At 37.0% G+C, this 23428-nt stretch overlaps 4 protein-coding genes across 4 annotated transcripts; 2 read left to right on the forward strand and 2 right to left on the reverse strand.

Annotated features, from left to right (window-relative positions):
* Nucleotides 1–744: 744 nt before the first annotated feature.
* LOC141901667 (gem-associated protein 2-like) lies at nt 745–3060 on the reverse strand. The gene is made up of 8 exons (XM_074789072.1): nt 2907–3060; nt 2714–2798; nt 2480–2569; nt 2351–2404; nt 1635–1790; nt 1485–1553; nt 1070–1180; nt 745–980 (listed from the first exon to the last, which is right to left on the reverse strand). The coding sequence occupies exons 1-8, from the start codon at nt 3035–3037 to the stop codon at nt 885–887; spliced, it is 792 nt and encodes a 263-aa protein (XP_074645173.1). The 5' UTR covers nt 3038–3060; the 3' UTR covers nt 745–884.
* A 449-nt stretch (nt 3061–3509) lies between these two features.
* Nucleotides 3510–14975, forward strand: LOC141901607 (uncharacterized). Its single transcript, XM_074788952.1, has 44 exons — nt 3510–3526; nt 3659–3705; nt 3790–3924; nt 4097–4182; nt 4260–4427; nt 4601–4830; nt 5145–5952; nt 6037–6114; nt 6243–6312; nt 6404–6520; nt 6602–6790; nt 7034–7168; nt 7246–7584; nt 7955–8080; nt 8158–8278; nt 8356–8489; nt 8566–8700; nt 8794–8937; nt 9097–9256; nt 9347–9456; nt 9681–9833; nt 9922–9983; nt 10060–10189; nt 10271–10341; nt 10504–10632; nt 10798–10911; nt 10991–11163; nt 11238–11335; nt 11423–11560; nt 11659–11748; nt 11837–12021; nt 12091–12151; nt 12232–12296; nt 12381–12456; nt 12542–12594; nt 12688–12807; nt 12914–12989; nt 13320–13420; nt 13496–13603; nt 13690–13788; nt 13874–13987; nt 14071–14227; nt 14310–14415; nt 14761–14975. The coding sequence occupies exons 2-44, from the start codon at nt 3685–3687 to the stop codon at nt 14973–14975; spliced, it is 6000 nt and encodes a 1999-aa protein (XP_074645053.1). The 5' UTR covers nt 3510–3526; nt 3659–3684.
* An 829-nt stretch (nt 14976–15804) lies between these two features.
* LOC141901635 (uncharacterized) lies at nt 15805–18446 on the reverse strand. Its single transcript, XM_074788996.1, has 3 exons — nt 18314–18446; nt 17995–18195; nt 15805–17564 (listed from the first exon to the last, which is right to left on the reverse strand). Exons 2-3 carry the CDS (start codon nt 18186–18188, stop codon nt 16031–16033), a joined length of 1728 nt encoding a protein of 575 aa, XP_074645097.1. The 5' UTR covers nt 18189–18195; nt 18314–18446; the 3' UTR covers nt 15805–16030.
* A 224-nt stretch (nt 18447–18670) lies between these two features.
* Nucleotides 18671–23018, forward strand: LOC141901634 (transmembrane protein 209-like). The gene is made up of 16 exons (XM_074788995.1): nt 18671–18740; nt 18919–19062; nt 19152–19210; nt 19647–19784; nt 20081–20325; nt 20409–20526; nt 20722–20820; nt 20892–21070; nt 21160–21222; nt 21297–21393; nt 21475–21600; nt 21679–21776; nt 22045–22159; nt 22252–22349; nt 22584–22657; nt 22742–23018. Coding segments are annotated over exons 1-16 (1737 nt in total). The 5' UTR covers nt 18671–18738; the 3' UTR covers nt 22824–23018.
* Nucleotides 23019–23428: the final 410 nt, after the last annotated feature.

Here is a 23428-nt window from a genome sequence, read left to right on the forward strand (position 1 = left end):
AGATTTAATAGCAACGGGAAATTGACGTGAAATTGCATTAACGCCGCGTATCCTGAAGATACAAAACAACTCGCAATGATCACTTTTGCATCAGAAAGTTTTCGAAGTTACCGTCAATAGGCGTTAAGCAAATTTCGCTACGTTATGTTTAATAGTACCATTTTAGTCCAGGGCGTTCACGCCGTACTCTCCATCGCAAAAATTCAAATTGAATTTCAACTGGAAAAATCACGATTTTATTTATTCTAGTTATCAGATATTACACATATATAAATACTCCACAAGTAATACTCAACGATTTGAATCTTTCCGGCCCGACGGAACTACGCGCCGCCGTTTTTTAAATCAAAACGTGTGCAGTGCCAGTGTCTGGATTCATGAAAATAGAATCAGTTGCTGAATTAATCTATCTGCTATACTCGAAAACCTATTGACAAAGAGGTATTGAAACTAGAAGTTGTTTTTCGTGTGGACCGCGGTTTGAAAATAAGGCAACCACTGGAGAAAATGATAACTCCGAAGAATTAAAGATGTTGGATATTTTTGGAGCCACCCCTATTGTGCAAATGCATGAAAAACCACAACTTAATTTTGACGACTCGAAACGACGATCACTCGTTCGAAGAAATATGTACTAAGCGACGACTTCCTCAGAGTTCAAAGTTTGACCAGAAAACCTGTCGCTTCAAAGGACCGTTGAGGAATATCTATCAAAAACGAATTCTTAATTATATATAGGACTTTTATTAAAATGATACATTATTTACTCTTCAGTATAAATTTTTTTCGAAGTAAAACTCATAGAATTAAAATAATTCATCAAATGCTTCTCGTACGGAATAAAAACTTTTTCAAGTAAAAGAATCAATAATTCCTAGATTCCATCATCCTTTATCAGCTAAATCCATTTGATCAAAATACCTTGCCACTAAACATACAAGTAAATTCAGGTGTACTAATTTGGGATCTTCTGGACCAGACTGAAAATAGACAAAATACCAGTTTATTGCATCAACCACAATCAATATATCAAAGGCTTTTGCAGAAAAGCAAATGAGCGATAACTTACCAATGCTGTTCTTAAATGAGCACACATCCTGGCTAAACTACGTATGATAGAACAAGCCTCAGGGATTAATGGCTTTTCTAGACTTGCTAATAATGCATAGAACCATCGACCCTAAATACAGTGCAATAAGAGACATCTAACAACAATATTCTAAATGCAATGAATAAAAATAAAGTCCTTTAAATCAGTTTTGGCTTTGATATATTGAAATCTTTATCTTACATACAAACAAATTTTGTTCATAGTCAAAGTCAGTTAAATCCAAGATAAGCAAAGTCATCCCCTTGCTTAAGTCTTTGATTTAAAAAAAAACACAATTTGCATTCCGAATTCAATTTCCTAAGTGTAAGTCAATGACATACCAGTTATGATGGTCCCAGCAAAGACGACTTAATCAAATTTGAAAGAATAATACCTGTTGCTCAGTGAATCCTGTAGCTTCTAACCACTTAAGATGATACTCCAGAACTCGCAGTACTGTAGGCTGAAATCAAATCATATAGGTTTAAAGCCTTCAAAAAATAGAATGTGACATCTTAGGTGAATTTTAGTAAACCACCAGTACCTGATTCATAGCAGCTACTATACTCATCAGTGGAGGGGTACCATCTGCTAGTTGTGCAGAAGATTGTGGACTTTCATTTACAAGATTGGTTCCATTTTTAACAATAAGTCGTCCAAAACATAAACGACACCATTCTTCGGCATTCTCTTTATGAGGCTATGAATAAATGAATGAACTGATACAATGTTTTAGGAATATACCGGTAATTACAGCCTTTGGAACTAAAAGAAGAGTGTTCAATTCCCATGATTTTTTTAGACACTAAAAAGGTTGAATTAAATCAATTATGTTCTTACTCATTTTAATCTCTTTTACTAAGTATCATTTTATCATAACTAGTGAAACAAACTGGTCTCGTGAACGCAACCATATTTACTGATATCTCAATAACTTGTGATGTTTACTGCGTCAAGTTTGATACAGCAATCATCTCAAGTTGATGAAATGCATTTTGTCAAACATGCCTTTGACCTGTTTATTGTGAGTCTATAGACAGAGAAGACACTTCAGGATTCGCATTAGACACAGGTTTCATCTGAAATACACAACCACTGTGACATATATAGATACACATCTATATATGAATAGTCAAATGTACTTCTTTTTTTTCTTGAGAAAAAGATGAAAAATGTCATTCCAATCATTTATCAACATCCAGTGGCAAAGTTATTGTTTGATTGATATGATAGAGCCTTATTGTTTCAGGTAGACCTTACCAAATTCTTATTAGGCTTGACATTCTTATTGGTGGCTTTAAAATGAACTATCATCTGAAAAAGGAATAAAAATGGATCAATGAAGCGCCGAGTTCAATCTTGATATTTCTCATCACCACAGTAACTGACCTGTCGTATATTAGAGAAGTCAGCTGTTTGTTGATGTTGCCATAAAAGAGAGGGTGCAAACCCTTGGGGAGGAGCTGGACAATCATTCACCTTAAAAAAACCAGCAGCAAATAAATGAAAGGAGGCTTAAAATCTAGAGGAAAATGAACTAAATATTGACTGATTTTTTGTATCGATGCACATGCCATCTAGCGGGACCAGCTGGTAGTATGGGATCCTCATTTAAATCGATACCTTTGGTATTGTGATTGTTGGCTTCTTGAGACTGGCAGGATCTACACGGGCCACTACGACTCCAGGTATAGATTGAGCTTCTAATCTGAAAAATTATTTTTACACAATGATTAATCAACGAACCCGAATGAAAAAAGACAAAAAAGTGGCTGTTTTTAACCACCATTCATTGTTTTAGTTTTTGAAGACTTACAAAACTCGTTTCAAATATTGTTGTCCACTTGTAGGTGGAATATCCAAATCATAATCTTCGTCATCATCAGCGGGTTCAATGGGAAAAGCGGCTCGTCCCAATAAACTCGAGCTGTCATCGATGTCAGACATATTCCCTGCGTAAGTCCGAGCCCGCCGGTTACACATATCTCGAGGTTATGGCTAAAACTCGAATATGGAAATAGACGCATGGATAGGACCAATGATGAAATTAAATGCGGAATCGGATCTGATCGGCAAAGTGTCCGTCCATGTCCATCATGAAGTACATCATGATGGCTGGGAGCGCGTTGATCAATCGTTAACGTGAACGCAACCCTCGCGTGAATTTAACAGCTATCTACTTAATACACAATTAACAAGCAACATTTGCAAGTTCATCCAATTTACAATCGTATTGTCCAGTAATTATCAGTTGCCAATCGCCGAAAAAGCCATTTTTAGTTCTTAAATTTTGTTCTTTTTTTCAAATAAAAATTGACTTCTCTTCCTTCCCGGGCCGCGAATAAATACAAAATCAATTCAATAAGTCCGCAGTGATGATTCTGTTCAGGTGTCTCAAAATATGGTGCCCTGCTAATGATGTTGCCTGAAGTACAAGTAGGCCTGCTTAAACGAACGTGTTCTTTATAGTGAAAAAAGCAGTTGACAATGACGTCCACCACATCATCTGATTGATAAGGCAAGACAGGAGGAAATTTTACGCACTTTTTTTGTTTCTTCCAATTTCAGGGTGTGTTCATAACTTCTAACTACTGATGGAGCTTTGCATTTTAGAGGTAAAGTGTTAGATTATACCTCATTAAGCCTATTGATTTGACTGTAATACAATCTTTTATTGAACGCTATTGATTGGAATACAGGTTATAGATGCCGGGCATTTTGTCGCTCGTGAACACGGAGTTCGACGTTTTGAAGAAGTATTTCGTGAAGTGAACGACTATTTCAATGAGTTTGGATGTGTTTCTGATTGGATAAAAGATCCGCTTCCTGACACGGTAAAATAGAAATTTATTAATATATTTACTTCCCCGAAAACTGAAGCCTTGCTCCACTTACAATTCTGTATTTCTGGATACTATGAAAATAAATCTTGATTAAGATTTTAATTCTATCTTTATAATAAAGAGCATTCTGTCTTTGAAATTACTCAAATTGGTATTTTAATAGATCTATATAGGAAGGTGTGATGATAAGAAATGGTACCGTGTAATTATAGAAAACACTTTGCAGTCTAGATATGGTCCTACTGCGAAGTAAGTCAACACTGAGTGAAAACAGATTTCAAAATGTTTCCGGTAGAAGCTGTGTTTAAAGTTTTCCTTATTTTCAGTTGCTTGTTGATAGACAGTAAAAAGTATGCGACAATATCATTGAAGTGGCTGCGTCTTTGTCCGCCGAAGTTTGCCAAATTTCCAAAGCAGGCTAAAGATTATAAGTTATACGGTATACAACCAGTTACCTTGAAAACATCGCCAATAGATTTTATGACGACTATGGCGTAAGTTTTACCTGATTATGGAACAGCATTCTGTATTTAACTGTAATGATTTGACCCTTTATATACATAATATTGTAGAGAGGTCTCTTGAAGATAGCTTTGAACATTTTGGTTCCAAGGAAGTGTTTGTAAGGTGTTGCTGTATTATTAGTCACTCCACTGTTTCATTTCAGGCCATGTGAGAGATTTGATCAACACGCAACTTTGAAGGTGAAAGACTTCCTGAATAACAAACTTATCACTGCGGAAATTATTCCGCAGGAAACGGATTCTGATGTCACTTACATTCGCCTTTACGCAGAAGATGAGACTGGTCGTAAAGAGTGTTTGAACGAGTATCTTGTTGAGAAGGATATGGCAATATATCGTTCATCTCCTCACAAACCGAAACCACCTCTTGCCGGTCAGTATCCAGGAATCATACGGATCAGGGAATTGCGGATTTATTTTTCAATACAGGGTAAAGTCAGGGAATTTGAATATTTGTATCTTATTCTTACTGGCTGCGAGAGGCATTAAAAACCTCTTGAAAAGAAACAGGCCCCCACAGGATATTTTTCAGGAATTTTTCATCAAGGGTCAGGGAGGTATCAGGAAATTTTTGGATTCCCTGATCTGTGAGAACTCATTTTCGTCATCTATCTCCTCTGTTATAAACTACTGCTGTTATTATATTTATAACCGTTGATTCTCATGTTAATAACATTGTTTTCATAGATTCCAAACCAGTCATACAAGAGAATCGCGTTGAAGCGCCACCTGCGGTTGGTGATAGTCGAATAATTCATCGTCGACGTAATACACCTCGATCATCACAGAATCCGAGTCGTGATGTGAGTGATGATGAATCGGAAACTAGTCATCGTCGTAAAGAGGATAAAACTCACAGCACTTCAAACGCCTCCGCAGTGATGCAAAATAATCAGACATATGTTATACCGAGGATGGCATTATTGCATGCATTTAATAAGCGACATTGCTCACCTATTGCTGAAAAACCGACCAGTATTAATAACTCAGTTTCTAGTAAAACTACAGAATCGTCGCTTTCATTCAAACAAACTATTGAAACTCCACGTGTACAGTCGCAACCGACTTCATTGCAGAAAAGTGTCATTACTGCTGATAATAGTGTAAACAGTTCATTGGTAACTCGTCAAAATCAAGCTGACCTACAAACAACGAGGGCTATCGGTTCGGGGAATGATTCTTCATCAAAAATTAATTCGCAGGCCATGAATTTTCTGGAAAGAATCCGAAAAAATTCGCCAGTTGTAGCTAATTCGATGTCGAAATCTCTCGAAGTCAAAACTGCAAGAAATACTGAGCAAACTGTTAAACTTGCGACAACCGTGATTAATGATGATGTCTGCGCACAAAATTTAGATGCAAACCTTAATGTCAATACATCGCAAACTAGAGCTCGTTTACCGTTGCATTCTGATTCACTAGGCAAACCAAATAAACCAGCGTTCAAGTCAATTCTGAAAAAAGAGAATACCGGTAGTAATTCATCTGGACTCAGGTAGAATATTTTCTGTTTGTACATAATTCTCAACCGATATTATTAAGATTAAAAGATTGGAACGAAAATTTTACTGGATTGTAGAGTGAAGATGAAAACACCAGATGTTAGCTCTGATGATGAAGACTATAACGTTCACCACACTCAATATCATGGTGATATGTAAGTTTATCATGTACTTAATATTTGGTAAACATTTGGTGAAAGAATTCTGGAATGAATACAAGAATATTTTAACTAAATGTAATTTTAGGATATTTCATGTCCTTCGCGTATGTTTCTTTTTTTAGTTTGTTACGAAAACTGTCTCATGATGTTTATAAACGGAAGTATGTGGCAAGTGTACAGCAACATTGTTTAGTAAGTTTTTGCATGATAATTCAGATGCCTTAATCGCAATCAATATCAAACAAGGGTTGATTTGACAGTTTTGTTTCCCATTTGTTACAAGGATTTCGTCGGTTCGCAACCGACCGCACGTGAGGATGAGATCTTTATAGTCGGGGAGAGTATTCCCAACCCGTTCAATGCTCTTGAGAAATCTCCAGTTGGCGAATGTATAAAAAAGGTATAATCGTAATTTATGAAACGACGAATGAACACTTAAAAGGTAGCAACGTATGATGATTCATTGATATATGGATTTTAGGCTATGTTCGATCGCGCATTCGATGCCCCAATGAAGATACAAGCGTACACTTGGCCCGCGATTCTTCGCGGTAGCCACGTGGTTGGCATAGCTCCTTCCGGTACTGGAAAAACGCTTGCGTACTTAGTACCATTACTGTCTCAGCTGATTCAGAAGAGTTTGTATGAGCAACTACCAGAAGGAAAATGGGTAAGTTACCGAAATAGAAATGTAAAGCGAATAGAAAACTAACTGATCGGTTATTACAATACAATTATTATAATTTCATACTGAATAAAACGATTTATCCTGATCCCCAGGACCTTGTTCCACAGTCGTGAGTTAAGATTTGACCCTGAGTAAAACATTGAAAACGAACTAATTTTAACTCAGAGTTAACTCTGATCCACTGAATATCCCTTAAAACCGATTATATGTATCTACGTATTTCAGCCTAAAGCTATTATTCTGAGTCCGTCTTATAAGAATTGCTGGAACATATCGGATGTCATAAATTCATTGGTCGGAGCACATCCTGCTGTAAAAGCATTGGTCATACATGCAGTAGATTGTGAGGAGTCTCAGCAGGTGAGTAACTCCACTGATACATCGTCGTCCACAAAACCATCTTTATTCTATAATTTCTTCGATTTATTTATTTTTAGATCAAATTGATCAACGGTTGTGATTTGTTAGTGGCGACTCCTCACTGTTTGTTGAGAATGTTATCCAATCAGTTTATGGATCTGTCTCGGTTGTGTCACCTGGTATTGGACGACGCGCACGTACTAACCGAACAATTTACCGATCAGATACGGGAGATAATGACGTTGTATCGGTTTGCAGTGCAGGATTTCAATACTCGTCCGACCCCTATGCAAAAACTAATGTTCGCATCTCAATGGACGCGTGGAATTAACTCGTTCATGGAAGCCTACATGAATGATCCGATTGTCTATATCACATCTCAGTTTGAAATGTCTGTGTACGGAAATGTGAAACCGGTACGTTTGATATGTTTATGTTTATTTTGTTAAATAACGAAATTTACAATACCCTGTCGCCGGGACATTAAAGATAAAGAGTGCAGTGTCTCCTGTATGTATATGTGAAGCATTGGTCTTTGGCTGCTCTAATAATGTTGAGAAGTCTCTTATACCACAGAAATTTCAAAAAACTGTATTCAAAAGATCTACCTCATATTTCGATGAAAAAAGTAATGTCAAGAAAAATGTATGTAGACTTCTGCAAGATGATTGACGATCTTGGATACCAGTAGATCGGATGTGCTTCTGAGCCATAGTAATTGAAAAAACTCTATATTTTGTCAATACTTAATTCTTTAAAGCTTGCGATATCATTTTCTCCGTGTAGGTTTTGCACCAGTGCGACGATGCTCACTTGAACACAACGATTCTAGATATCTTGAATAATCTGGATGATGAAACGAAAGTCGTAGCGTTAACTAAAGAACAGAAACAAGCAGAACAAATTTACAAGGTTCGAGTACCCGATAATTTCGATAATATGTTTGAAATATGTTGTGAATATGGCGTCTATTTGTTCTTCATCCACAGTTGTTGATGGCTCAAAGTAGATATGCATTGTTGTGTACACACACAATGGTAACGTCTGATGTTTGTGAAATGATTCGTAGATGGAAACAAGCCAATAATTCGCAATCTCGTCCTGTTCTTAGTGAGTCATTTCTTCGTTATTATTGGTAACTGATGATTCCCAGTTGAATGTTTACAACGTGTGGATTTGATTTACAGTCATGACTGATGGTTGTGTGCCAGAAATTCAACTAAAGGATGCAAACTGCATAGTGCATTGCGACTTACCAACAGAGAGTAAAACCAAATTTGGACGTCGGCTCGGATTAATGTCAGACTATTTCAAACCTGGGGTAACTTTACGCGGTGCTATTCATTTTCAGTTGTTAAATGATTCAGTATTATACATGGTTTATATGTTTGTTTCAGTCACCGATTTGTACACAGCATATAATAGTGACTGAGAAATGCGGGCGTCAGGTTGACACGTTGGTTAGATATTTAAAACGTGTTGGTGAGGAACCAACAAAAAAACTCCTAAAATTGTCTCATGACTGGATTTGGGTAAATATTCGTTCTAACGTCAAATATGCTTAGAATAGTTCATTTTACTGATATATTTAACTTTGAATTCATATCGTCTATTCTCACTTTCAGAAAAAGGAGGAAAATAAATCCGAACAATTGTTGTGCCATTATCTGAAAGCATTTGGAGCATGCCGCGATATAAACAGTTGTAAATACCGTCATGTTCTGGCACCATCTGATGTTCAAGTGCTCCCTACATCTGGAGAAGTGAAGGTATCATTGTCTAAAGTTTATTACATATAATGATTATTTCATGATAAGATTACTTTGTTTATGCCAGCAGTATGAGTCAAGGCTTAGATCTAAGACCTTTTTCATCTGAATTTGAGTTCCTGAATTTGTTCAAACATTTGTATTTTCATATTCAACCAGGTTTTGATAATAAATGTAAAGAATGCCTCGCAGTATTATGTAAGATTACTTGAACACCGCCGTGGTAATGAGGTTCTCAATCACTTTGGTTCTGAATACGTCAACATTGTGCTGAGGATTGCTGAATATTATGGAGATCCATCAAATCAACATAGTCTCAGTAAGATTTCAGTCAATCTCAACGTTTAACATAATTATGCATGTATTTCAAGAGAATTGGTAATGAAATGTAAGCATTGATTTCATACAGATGTTCCGGCTGAAGGTGATATGTGCGTTGTTGAAGATAACATTGGAACATTTCATCGAGCAAAAATTATGAAATTGTATGAAAAGGAAGGTGTAGTTGAAACTGTGCAGGTATGTATGGGTATCATAGATTCAGATGCCCTTCAACAAAGATTTTTTTTATTTATTGGAGTGTCATAATGGGGCTGCTGTCCCTAACACTTAATCCTGAGATCTATTGTAAGGGGACATGAATAAGGAGCAGCATTTCTTTATATGACACCAGTATAGATTTTATATTATGCACACAGTTTGTGGTTTTAATGCTTACACTTATTCATGTTACTATTTCACAGGTATTCTACATTGATGATGGCACTGAAAAAACAGTCAAAACAAGCAACTTATACAAACTTCCAGCCGATCTTTTAGAATTACCAGCACAAGCTGTAGAAGTATATGTATGTCGAGTGAAACCTGTTGACAAGGACATAGATTGGACGCCAAAGGTGCAACATATTTCTCATTAGTTCCCTATTCCTTATATTTCATTGGATATCTTATAATAAATGAAAATGCGATTGTGATTTTATTCAGGTTAGCACATTCGTTCATGCATTGGCTTTCGGAAAGGAAATAGATGGTAAAGTCGTTTTAAGGTAGTTATTAAAAGGTGCAAGTGGTTAAAATATTCTGCGAGGAAACATGAAATAATATTTGATTTCTCTTTTTCAGTTTGGGCCATACTATGTGGCTCGATCCTATGGTTGAGCGAAGCAGATTAAAATCGATCAAATCGATTTCACATAATTTCAATATCCGTAATGAATTGCTACAAAACAATTTTGCCGATGACAATCCTACAGTAAGGATTGCACGATACAATTGAGTAGATGAAGATGTGACAAGAACAGTCAAAATATATTTCAATTATTGATCATTTCAGCATATAAAATGTTTATACAAACTATGCGAGGGACGCGTTCGTATTCCAGTAGCTGATCGCCAACAAAGCAGGTGAGTACTTCATTTTAGGGTTTTTCTCAATATTTCAATGAGTAACTAAAGTATTCCTTTACTTCCTCTGAAGTTGATATAAGATTTTCTAAGTAGGCTGACCTAATCACTCTGTCATGCGAATGCTTACTGAGTAACTAACTGTAAGGTTGTGTGTTACAGGTCACTGGGTACTCAGAGAAGGTTAGATACGGAGATATTACCACAATCAGTTGATCGCCACATTGTTTATTTGAGTGCTGTAAATACACCAGAGTTTCTGTTTGTCCAAAAAGTGGATACTTTCAATCGGTAATTAGATAGGTTTTCGATGTCTGAAATTATGAAATCGTTTAACACTGTCATCATGAGCAGTTCACACATGACTTGATTAATATAAATATTCACTATTAAGGGTATCTAACTAACTCGAGTAATGCAAAAGGTACCAGTCTGTAAACAATATGATGATTTTAGATTGGAAGCGATGATGCAAGAAATCAACTCTGACTCTGATCTGCCTGGTACTATTGAAAGATCGCTTATATCAATGGATATGTTGTGTTTGGCGAAATTCTCAATAGATAACAGGTAAGTGTTGCTGGTGTAAATTTGTTCGAATGGCGAACTGATTGTTCCCAATCAGCAGTATATTGATTGAATTGAACAGGTGGTACCGTGCTCGAGTGATATGTGAACGAGATGGACTATATGAAGTTTTCTTCATTGATTACGGAGACAAGGAATTCGTAAAGTATGAGGATATTCTACATCTACCTGCCAAGTATACAATCCTGCCAATGCAAGCAATTGAATGCAAACTAGTCAGTGTTGATCCTAAAGGTATGTCTTGGTGTTCTGGTCTAGTCTTGCCTTGTAATGCTTGAATCTAAATTCCCTGTTATTGTATTTGCCAGGTGTGAAATGGGACGATGAAGTGGATGATATTATCTGGGAGTGGAGTCATGAAGTTGGGAATGATGATGAATTGATAAATATTGAAGTTTCTGCTGAGGTATCGATTTGTATCAGTGAACTACATGTATTTTAAACTAGGCATTTTCATGATTCTGTTGTTTAACTTAAGATTTATTTTTCATAGTGTAAGATGCAAGATACATGTGAACCTCAGTACTCTGGTCATCACAAGTATGTGATTGATTTGTATGACTATGAAAGACAGCTATCTCGACACCTAGTGAAGACAGGATTCGCTGTAGCATCACTTGACACTGCTCTGGTAAATATTGGTATTTTAACAGTAAACATATTTTCCTTGGATCATTTTCCATATGGCTCACTAAATGTCACTTAATTCTACACATTTCCTCATTAAAGGAAATATTTCCCGAATCACTATTGAGATTAGAGGAGAACCATGAAGTAAAATCAATACCGTACCTATGCGCAAAATTAGTGAGAGAGGAGGTATTTATGTTAAATTTATAGATTTAGATAGTTCAACTTGCCTACATTGTTAAATGATCATAAAATGATAGATGTATAATATTTTTAGGTGAATTTGAATCAGCTTCAAATTGCGATGGATATCAAGAGCCGAGTAGATGAATTGACTGAAGTCAGTAATGGAGGTGATATCATCTATTATCTGTCACAACTTGTACAGTATGTCGATGAAGGAGGAAGTGTTTTGGAATCTCTGTTAGAATCTCTAAATGCTCTTGTCAGAAACTCAGAAAGGTAATTTTTGCTTTACCAGACCTAACCACTCCGGTTCCTGGTCTTAAAGTTTTTGTCTGATAATTGTAGTTTGCTTGAAGAGGTTCACAGCCAAGGTGGAATTGGAGCCATTTGTCGCACATTTCATAAGGTACAAAATTTCTGCAATATTTTAGACTCCAAATTCCATATTATTATTCATCGGCCATTCACTGGCGATTTCATTTATAGACCAAGTCTGATGGAGTGAGGCAACTAATGTCGGAACTCTTCATAATTCTGGTTTCATCATGCGAGTATGTACTTACTTTATATTATGCCAAGTATTTGCGAATATTTTATATAAAACTATGTTTGTCAGCATCTAATCCTCATTTCAGAAATCTGAATCAAATTCATCAGTGTAATGGAATTCAAAGTTTATGTTTACAGCTTAGCCTTGCAGAGCATGACATGGTTTGTATCTTGGCATGTTAAATCATTGGGTGTAAAAGTCTTCCATTGATTTTTTGTATCAAAATATTATCTGCATATTTTTCAGACACGTGCAATGATGTTGAATGCTTTACAGTATTTGCAAGAGCAAGATGCTAGGTACATTTGCGCATGAATGAATACAAAGTTTTATCTTTTGCAATAAATGTACATGAATTAATGTGAGTAATCATTTTTCCTGTGGTTTTATAGGTTCAACGGTGTAATTATGTCAGAATTAGACAAATTATCTCATATTCTGACGGTTTCAAAATCTAAAGATGTGTTGATTACATGTATTATGATCATGGAGCAAATAGTTCAGAGATCTGAGTGAGTATGATAATCATTTCATTGAGGAATTTGAATTGTTTCAATGAAGAATGTCATCGATATGTATTTATTTATTTTATGTTACATTACTTCATTGGATCTGTAGAAATACTGAGGCTTTCGGTACTAAAAATGGTATCAGTTCACTTTGCCGTTTGTTGGATAAAACAAAACATAGTAAGGTATGTTATTGCTTTAATGGTTTAATTTGTAATTAATTCGCTTTAAAAGAGATATTTAGTAGCATTGAAACTTGGGTTTCATCAATTAGTTGGAAGTTCAAATTACGTACTGGTAAATTTGACTCCTCTTAACTCAAATGCTCTCAAGTCAAATTATTTCTTAACTTGAACACAAATCTAGAACCATTAGAACAGAATTTGAATTCTAACTTGAATCTTCGCCAAAATCGAACAAAAGTCACTGGTCTGAATTGATTCTCACGTTTGACCATAAATGAAAGAGATAGAAAATTGTGGATTGTTGTCAATTTTGTTTTTATTTTCAAATAGGTTATAATAAGTGTGGTAAACTTGCTTGGTTTGTTGAGAAACAGAACAAAAGCCCATCGTCAAGCCATGTTCACATGTGGACTACCTGAAATACTACAAAGGTGAGCAAAATTTCTTCATTTCATTCAAGAAACATGTGTAAGGTTATGATGACGAATATAGATGTTATTTTCTAGGTTATCCAAGGGAACATGTTCTAATGAATCCAAGAAAGCATGCGATTTTCTTTGGAAAGCCATGGATCCTAGCGCCTCACAAACAATCTCACTATTCAAGCCTATGAAGTATGTTTTTTATATGCCCATCATCATCATCTATTCTAAACACATAAATGAAATATGATCACTATGTAAATAATGAACTTTTGCAGGATTAACCCAAGTACCGGTAGTAATAAATGTACCGAAAATATGCCACTGTCTAAGGATGAAGAAAGTGAACAGTATCGGAAGGAATTGGCTTCAAAGAGGTGGATTGTGTGTGAAAAAGTATCTAAATGACTGATCACCTTTTTTTAGTCAAACACTAATAAAATGCGTGTTCAATCATTTCAGCGTCCACCCCGAAGTGTCTTGGTCACAAAATAAACAACGAATTTTACTCGAAATCAAAGTCAGAGGAGCCAAAAGAATCTCAATGCTAGTTGAAGGGAAATCTTTCAAATTCAGGCGAGTATTTCATTTACACCTTTCTACAATATTCTCCTGATTGCTGGGTGGATCGTATCAATTTCGGTTTTTTTTTTTTACAGTACGACAGTTGATTTCATTCATTATTTTTTGGATCTGGAAATGTTCGATGAACTCGTGAGAGAGAAATGTTACTCCGTTATTCGTGGAACAATTCTTATTTCACTGAGGAAACAAGAAAATAAACGCTGGCCATATTTGCTGTTCAATCGACTGAAGGTATGCATGTAGTTTAAATGAATAAATTCATCAGAAATCAGTAGTTTGTTATATATTATTTGATTATGTTGTTTGTTCGCAGCCGTGTTATCTGCATGTCGACTATGACCGTTATATCGGTTCATCCTCGGAGACTGATGCTGAACAATCAGACGATCAATCTAATCCATTCGTTCTCAGCAGTAGAAGTAAGTAAACCGTACCGTGTACTACTGGTACTTCGAGAAGCAGAATGGCCGAGTGTTTCGAGCGCTCCACGTTAGGTTGCTAATTTTGTCATATTAGGCTAAAAAAAATTGATACCTTGTTTCTCCGCTCTGCTGAGCTTAAATGTTGACCCGGCCGGCCGCCTATCTACCCTATACATTACTTTTTTTTAAATCGCGATCAATTTTACCATAACAGACCCGGCCGCTGTAGAAATGAACTGTTTACAAATTTTATCATATTTTACAAAAATGACCCGGCCGCTGCGGAGAAACAAGGTATCATTTTTGTTTAGCCTTACATGAATTGATATTGAATCGTTGTAGGTCGAGACACTATTCCGTGGGATCGTTACTCCAATAATGGTAGAGAGATGGTCAGCGAAGCTATGCCAGAATTCATGTACAACGGAAGACATCCGGGATCCGATTCGGCAACAACCAGTGATGAAGAAATCGATAATCCTCACAATTTCGTCGAGAAAAAAGATCCCTACCACGACATGTTGAATGAAATGTTATTAAATTCTCCTCGATACTAAATAGATAAATTCTATTAAGTTCTAAATTATGTAGTTGTTTTTTGTCTGCATTGTTGAGGAATGAGAGAGGATAACCAGCATTTATGAAACTCAACTGTCGTACCGTTAACTATCCCGCACTAAGAATTAGGCCTACGTGTTACGACAAACAGACAATTAATTTGGGATGGCCTGATCAATACGATCAAGTTTCTCAGCCAAGCTTAATGTGGCCCCTGAAGTGTTTAGTCCAACGTGTATTCATCCAACTCAACTTTAAACTGCCATCATAATCCATTGTTTTGAATAATAAACATGAGCCAGTGTTCTTATTAACCTGGTGTGCATCATGTCTTCGTTTCACCAGGGAAGTGTGATGACACTTCCCTGATTATATCAACGGCAAAACAGATACGACTGCACGTTACACTTGGCCTGTTGACAGTTGTTGACGCTCATAGTATGACCAGCTAGAAGTACAGCAGGCTTAACTACAATTCATAAAGCCGCCATTTTGGATCTTTCAAGTTCATGGAAGTGTGGGATTTTGATCATAAGGAGAGAGGACTCGTGGTCTATATACACTGAAAACGGATGATAATCGCCACAAGTAAAACATCGAGAAAAAGAGAACGCAAAATTTCACACTAAAGCTTTTCTTAACGGATGCAAGAACTTGTACATAATTGCCTAGGATTAAATAACAGCAGGTAAGAAAACAAAATCAAATGTATTGTTTTCAAATTAAGTTATAAATGAAATCTTCTACTTAACAATGATTCAAAAGATTAAACAAAATTTCATCAACAATATCATCTTTTCATTAGCAGTACGTAGAAAATAACCAGGCATTTACTTAAATCAACTAAAACTATAGGTATCATCAATAAAATTGTACAAAAATAAGGTACATTTGCCGATAAAAAATAATTTAGATTGAATGAAAACATTAATATACAATATATTCTCTTATCACAGAGTTGGATCACAGTTGATTAATGCTTAGTTAGGTATGTACACAAAGCAGCACATTCTTACTGACGGTAACTAATTCAGAACTATCTACAGTTCATGATTCACTGCTGATTTTCATTGCTGCCACGAAATCCAGACATCAGCACGGCCAGGTTTGTAGCTACTTCTCCTAATCGTCGACCTAATCCATGGATTTCTTGTAATTGTCTCATACGCCTGACGTGGTTTCCAGGAGAGACCGGTTCGGTTCCAATCGTAGGAGATGACGACTGAGTCAACTCACCTGAGAGAACATTCATTAGATTATGAAGCTGATGTCGTCCATCACGAACTTGTGAACCTATTCGCAGAAACTGACGTTGTCGGACATCGTCCATAGGATTACGAGCTGTCGGTGTGCGGGGGACTGTCTGTCTAGCTGCAGCCGCTGGTGGAGACGCTGCCCGGGTTGTTATCTGTCTAGCTGCAGCCGCTGGTGGAGATGAAGGAGTTTGCAGTGAAGCACCACTCAATAAAGATGGATGAATACGTGTGGTTTGAGGACGTGGTTGAGATGGAGGTCTCGGTACAGGTGCAAGGTTCTCGCTGCTCTCTTCTCTTACAATGGTGAAATTTCCTTCATTAGGACGGGGTCGACTAAGGACACTTTGTTCGTTGGAATGCTCCGTGGTGTAAACTGAAGGTTGAGTGGATGTATCCTCGTTACTGATATCAGTAGGTGTTGATTCTGATACAGTGTTTTGTACTGTATTACTGGTATTATTATTTCTACGGAAGTTATTAGTCGGTACACGAGCTCTGCCGGTCAGTCGAGATTGAGTTGTGTTATTTACTCTTGTTTGGCGTACAGTATTCTGAGCAGTTGCCGATGAATTTCTTCTTATTTCTTGTCTACCTTGCTGCTGTTGCTGCTGCTGTGAATTATTTCTACTCGTTGATGAACGTTGTGAGGTACGAGTATTACTCACTCGTCGAGCTGATGGACTGCGAGTGATTGGACTTGCAGATTGCAGCGGTGCTCGTCGTGGTTCCCGATTATCACCTCGGGTGTTGCTGTCTACAGCTGAATCCGATGGTCGTCTTTGATTACGTGTCGGTTGAGCCTGAGAACCTGCCAAACTAGCTGAGATTAGGGACCGTCTACGTAAGGGAGGATTATTCACAGATCGCGTTGTTACCGTTTCTGCTGGCGTATTGTCGGTTATTTCATTAGCATCATCAGTTCCCGAATGAACAGCTCTATCGATAGATTCAACAGTCTCTATTTCATCACTGGCACCAGATCTAGGAGTTGGAACGGATAGAGTCTGATGCGGTTGTTGATCATGCGAAGGTGCAGTTCGCGTTGAGATGGAAGGAAGAGAGATCGGAGTCGGTGTCGCTACAATTCGATGTTCGTGTTCGTCATAATCTCGCAGGAAACCAGTCCAATTACAGTTCGATTCGATGCACTTCACTCTTTTGTGTTTGAGTTTGTTATTGATTTGATAGCAAGGCGTGTACTCGCCTTCAGCACGACACATCGGACACTTATCGCTTCCCTCTGATGTAGAACTTGTCGACCAAACAAATATGCATGGACCACAGAAATGATGCTTGTTAGTGCACTGTTTTGCCTCTTTGAGAATTTGGTAACTGAAATTTGAATATGTTTCATCATTAGGCTAATAATGCCAAGTGATACATTGGGGATGGTCTCGTATCTCGCCAGCCAGAATTTATCAAGAAGTTGCATATTTTGACCAATTCGATATTATTCTAGTGAATGCTATTTTGCCATACAAGAAATTAATTTTTACAAATAGGGTAGCTGGGCCCATGAAATAGGTTAAAACTTGTCAACCAGTTAGAACTCGACGAATTTCTGGCAGCTATAATCGATGGTCTAGTGATTGGATGCTGCGATAGGAGGTAGGTTCAAGTCCCGATATTTCAATAATTTCTCCAGCACCTTTTTGGCAACCCCACCCATCAGAATGAGACTCTTAAGCCAAGGCAAAATAGCATTTACTAGGATATTATCATATTAGCATAATATCCACCTCAAATACATTATCATAGTTACCAGATGCAACATTCAAACTCCTCCTTTTCCGTTTCTGTGAGAGTCAGGAAAATATCCTCGGAATAACCTCCCGCTTTGACGTTACTGGCTGGAACGCTTATCGACGACAAAATACTATCCAAAACAGCAAATAAATTTGCTGTCATAACCAACTGGTTGAGTTCCAACCGTCGGAGGTCATCTGATAATGGCATCTTGATTCTTCAAAATAAAATAATAGAAGAAAGAAATTACAGTCACCTTAATTAACAATGTCAATAACAGTCAATGAGAACAAGATTTGAATGAAAAGTCCAAAGAGCGAGGTTTTAATACTTACTCCTCAATTGCATTCGTTTAACGTTGTTTAGCTGAGGGGAATAGACTTCCAAGATTCACCTAAATCGCTGTATGTTTGTATATCATGCTGATCAAATGTTACATGATCAAAGATCTTGACACCTGGGAATTCCCTTAGCAGCTGGGTCACGTGACAACGCAAATAAATGACAATAGGTCAAATAATCTAAATATTTCACCTAGGCACTGTCAATTTTTTCTCCAACAATTAATTCAAAATATCTTATTAAATATTCAAAATCTACTTGCAACATGTATAACGAACAAACGATAAATAAATCACTCAGAATTGTAAACGCATTATAGATAGTATTTGACCTGTATAAAATTTAAATGGCGGCCTCCATGTCTGGCAGGATTTTCAAATTTTCCGTTTAATTTCGTCGAATTCGGGAGCATTAAAAGATGTAAGTTACTATTATTTACGACGAACAATTAGAAAGTCATAAATATCTTCTGATGAGATAAATTTAGTTTCGTAAATATTGTAATAGAATGTACAAATGCTGGGAATTCCGCGTTAACAAGGTTTAATCATTCAAGAAGCGGTCATAATAATTATCAAAATGCACCGAATTCTTTCAGGGTTTCCCACGATTCCAGTTTGGTAAGATCGAGTCCTGTTATCGAACAGGCTTACAAGAAGAAAACACAGTTGAAAAAATCTAATAAAGCTCTCTGGTGGGCATTTCTGAATTTTTGTCTAGCTCTGTTTCTCTACTCGCAAATGTAAGTGAAATTGTTCTAAATAGGTTTTTATGCTCTCATTTATTGCTGGCATCGAATGAATTTATTTAGTTTTTTTCATTAAATTTCAGATTCTTAGGTAAATTTGATGGCTACTTTGACATCTCCCCCAATCTAATTCGTTACATCAGTAAGTAGCCGTACCGTACATCCATATCCATCCTCCCCCGGCAGGGATTCGAACCTGATGGCATCGAGATTGCCACGGCACGAAACCCTGCCATAATCGACCGTGTGCGCAGATACATGCGCAGTTCAGATGATATGATTTTTAGCCAATCAGAAATCCCGTTTTATTTTATCCCGGGTTTTCCCATTTATAGTTCTTCCTTGAAATTTGCCTCAACGATTTTAGAACGAGCAATCTGATTGGTGCCGCCAGTTTTCGTTCGGAAAGCTGCGCATGTACCTGCGCACCCGGTCTACTGATGCAGAGGTTCGTGCCGTGGCTGAGTGTAGCGATGCCATCAGGTTCGAGTCCCTGCAGAGGGAGGATGATCCATATCTAACCATCTATTGAACCGCTATTCAATAAGAATTCCTGATAAATATCTGTCTTGTTTCAGTATATGGTTTGGCCGCGGTTTTCACTCTAAACACGGTAGTTGATTTCGGAAAGTACGTCTATTTATCATTTTCCGTTACATCCACTCCGGTTCATCTCACTCCTAAACAAAGACAATCGCTGAAAATCAACACAGGAGGTAAATTCAAACCGTAGAACTCTTGAGTTCTATGATTCAAATATGTATTTTTTTGCTCTGCTTAGGTTTTGCACGTAATTCATTTTAGTCGTCTCCACTTAGCTGTGAGCTGATTTACTTCTATTTTTACCTATTTCATAGATGTTAAGTCTGGATTTTTTCAGTTCAACCCTTTAATATTTCATTTTACTAATTAACTCATAAGATACAAACTAAGCCATGTTGACCGTATAGGCTAAAGACAAGTGCAGTCTTTGGAAAGTTTTGGCTTATATAAGTTTTGTTTCTTCTTTCAGAACCAGGATTTAAAACTGTTCATCACATGCCATCATCTACTGATTCTGTGCGAGGCAGTCCGTTTCACAGTCCCGGTATTATCGGTTCACCGACCATTTCTGCATTCTCGAGGTCACCGAGTGCAGCGCTGACGCCATCACCGGCGCACAATATCAGCGCTCCTGCCACCAGTTACTCTCCGGTCGGCAGTTACCAGGCATCGCATTCACATCTTTCTTCACCTGGCGCCTCATTTTCATTTCAAGTAAGTGTTTCATTCAGTCGGAGCTGATTCTACAATATTTGAGATTGTAAGTATCTTGTTTTCAAAATTTTGTTTCATTTCAGACTCCTGGACAGCACAACTCTCCCCCAACTGGTCGAATGTCGATGTTATTTCGCGATGGAGAGGAAATGTCTGGTCTTCGTTCACGTATTCATACAATTACTCCTCGTAGTTCTCCCAGTAAGTCATTTTAGCCTGCTATTCTTCAAATGCCTTTTTGATAACTTTGATCACGGTTTAACTGATTTTAATAATGCAAAATCTTTTATCCCTCCTAGAAATGTGACTTCCATCAGCCAATCCGTCAGCCAAGTTTTTAAAAAGGCCTGATCCATTTCCAGTGGTTCAGTTCTCGATGTGTTTGTATTTTTTCAGTCGGCTCTTCTGATGAAGTCATATCAGATTTAACTACTCTCGACAAGGTCCGACAGGAGCAACACAATAAAGACAAAGCCTACAATAGAACACAAATGGGTTAGTAATCCATCGATTTTACATTGTATCTTGGTATAATTCGTACTCTGAATTTCATTATTATATTGTAGCTATTCTAGAAGCTTCGCCAAACTCGGGTTCATCATTCTGGAATTATAGTCGTTCGTTGTCGGATTACAGCCCTATATTAAGAGTTAATCAGTATCAGTTAGCCTGCCGGTCACCACAGTCAATACTGTCTAATCGCGATGATGATCCCGATGATCCTGCCACCTACAGGGGAGATGAGGTATTAGTAAATGCAATACTTATTATTATTGGTCAAAAGTTATGAAACTCCTATTTCAAAAATATCTGAAGATGAAGATATTTTTTCAGACCTGGGCAAAGCTAGGAATTGCTCGCGATCAGCTAGATCATTGGGTTGAAAATATCAGAAAGGTAAGAATCATATCAATATCTGGAATTTCTCATTTTAGTCAGTTTTTGTATCAGATAATTTTCGCATATTTCAGTGGTTAAGTCAGACGATAATGATCAGATTAGTTGAGGAAATCAATGGAATTAACAAAGAACTAAGACGCCATGGTTGTGATGATATGCGTATTGGAGGTATCCACCGTTGAATGAAAAGGTTATCAAAATAAAGTCTTCGCTATTCTAATAAACACTTTTCGCGGTTTGCATTTTTAGAAGTTAGCATTTCAACCTTGAAACAGTTGGCAATTACGAAAGGCAACCAGATTCCAACTTTAAATCTTATCATCCAGTTTCTGGACGTTTCAACCAATCAGGAATACCTTGTCGCACGTATCAAAGGTGAATCATCGGCAATTTTCTATTTATGAAAAGATCATTCAGAACTTGTTATTTTATGCTATTAAAATGCTTTTTCAGAACTTGGTAAAGGAGGTTGTTTGACGGACTATACGTGGCATGGTGGAATGGAGTTCAAAGGAAAACAATGGGCTGAGCATTTACCTACAGATGCAGCTGTGAGTAGTACATTCTAGTAATAATAGTAATCAGTATTCATTTCGTACAGAGAGCACAGAATAGGAATGAAATATAAATTCATATTCGTGGAAAGAACATGTGTGCAATCTGAATTTCTTACGAAGTTATGACATTGATTCGAGAAAAACAACTCTTTAAAGGTTCATTGACAGATAAAATTCATGAGATTGATCGACTGTTTGGTTATAATTTGTTACCGGTGTAAAATGTTTTCATCGACTGAATGATTTTATTTTGCTTTCATAGATCGTAATGCATGCGCTGTGCACGTACCTCGATTCAAGACTTCCTCCACATCCTAAACATCCTGATGGCCGAACATTTAGCAACCATCATTTCCTGAAAACCCCCGATAAACCAAGTACGTGAACCCGTGAATAGCTATTTATGGCTGGAACTAATGTCTCTCGCTACTGGCAAGAATTGGACGTATAAAATGTTGTTAAATTTCAGACATTCAGAAGAAAGACAATCTGATCCTTTACCAGTCGAAGATAAATCCACCTCATTATAAGATCATTATTGGAGACGACACGTGGGATTTACCAAAGGTAAACTCAATAGTTCTATAGACATCCAAGATCCACTATTTTATATGAATTCAATAGTTTAGAAAAACCAAATTGATTAAAGATTATAATGACACAACATTTTTGACTCTCATTTGAGACCATCGACAGCTGATCATCTACACAGAACGTTTGTTTGTGGCTATTCTACTATTGTATTGAGTCATTTTCACTAGCTGCTCGTAATAATATGTTCCTATCCTTGTTTTATTTTAGGGACGACAGAATATGTTTCACGCAATTCTCTTATTCTTTTATCACGTAATTACGAAAGACCACGGAATGTTAGGGTGAGTAGTATTTTACTCAGTCATTTCTTTAGTTTCATGTTTTGGATAATATTTAATATCATTCAATCACTTACTGTTTTTCAGGCGTGTTAATTTAGGAATGTCTGGTATCAACGTCCAGTGGATCTATGGAGACTTGTGCACCGGTAATGATTCCTTGACCTGAGGCGATTTCCTGGTGACGTAAACCTGTGATTAACAGTTAAACTAATTCTACGAAACGCCTTGAAGTTGTTAATTACACTGAATCACGTCCTATCCCTCGGTTTAACTAGCGGACTGTGGCATTTGCGTTATTACAAACACTTTGTATCAAATGATTTCTTAAAATAGACTGTATGATATTATTTTTTTTAAAAGAATAAAAATGTTTGTTATTTTTTTTGGTAACTCGAGGTGCGTATCATGGATCTGTTAATAAGAAATCCAACGCTTCGATTGAAAGTGAACTTGTAGCTAATTTTTATGAGAAGCGATTCGTCGTCCCGTTTATAGGTTCATGATCTTCCCTGGAATGCTTGCATTACTGCAAATTTCCAGAAATTAAAAACCCGTTGAATTATCGCGTGAGACACTTGCGTGACAAAAAGGAGCGGCGAAGGAATGGAACAAAACAGTAGTGAATGAACGTGAACGTGAATCTGCGTTTATGTAACATTTTTGTCAAACAAAATAGTTTAAATCTAATTAATTATAGATCTAAAAAAGAAGGACAGGAATTTTTGGTCCGACATTAAGGCGGATGAATTCCCACGTTCGTCGATCATTGAA

Source organism: Tubulanus polymorphus, chromosome 3 (assembly GCF_964204645.1).
Source record: "Tubulanus polymorphus chromosome 3, tnTubPoly1.2, whole genome shotgun sequence".
NCBI lineage: Eukaryota > Metazoa > Nemertea > Palaeonemertea > Tubulaniformes > Tubulanidae > Tubulanus > Tubulanus polymorphus.

Coding starts and splice junctions, on each gene's coding strand:
- LOC141901667 (XM_074789072.1), bottom strand. CDS start 3,037: ATGTCTGACATCGATGACAGCTCGAGTTTATTGGGACGAGCCGCTTTT. Junction 1,791..2,350: donor TCAAGCCTAATAAGAATTTG/GTAAGGTCTACC, acceptor ATTTATTCATAG/CCTCATAAAGAGAATGCCGA. Junction 981..1,069: donor CTCATTTAAGAACAGCATTG/GTAAGTTATCGC, acceptor GTCTATTTTCAG/TCTGGTCCAGAAGATCCCAA.
- LOC141901607 (XM_074788952.1), top strand. CDS start 3,685: ATGGAGCTTTGCATTTTAGAG. Junction 10,342..10,503: donor GCTGATCGCCAACAAAGCAG/GTGAGTACTTCA, acceptor TGTGTGTTACAG/GTCACTGGGTACTCAGAGAA. Junction 13,789..13,873: donor AAGGAATTGGCTTCAAAGAG/GTGGATTGTGTG, acceptor CAATCATTTCAG/CGTCCACCCCGAAGTGTCTT.
- LOC141901634 (XM_074788995.1), top strand. Junction 21,071..21,159: donor CCACCTACAGGGGAGATGAG/GTATTAGTAAAT, acceptor ATATTTTTTCAG/ACCTGGGCAAAGCTAGGAAT. Junction 22,160..22,251: donor GAAAACCCCCGATAAACCAA/GTACGTGAACCC, acceptor GTTAAATTTCAG/ACATTCAGAAGAAAGACAAT.
- LOC141901635 (XM_074788996.1), bottom strand. CDS start 18,188: ATGCCATTATCAGATGACCTCCGACGGTTGGAACTCAACCAGTTGGTT. Junction 17,565..17,994: donor GAGTTTGAATGTTGCATCTG/GTAACTATGATA, acceptor TTCAAATTTCAG/TTACCAAATTCTCAAAGAGG.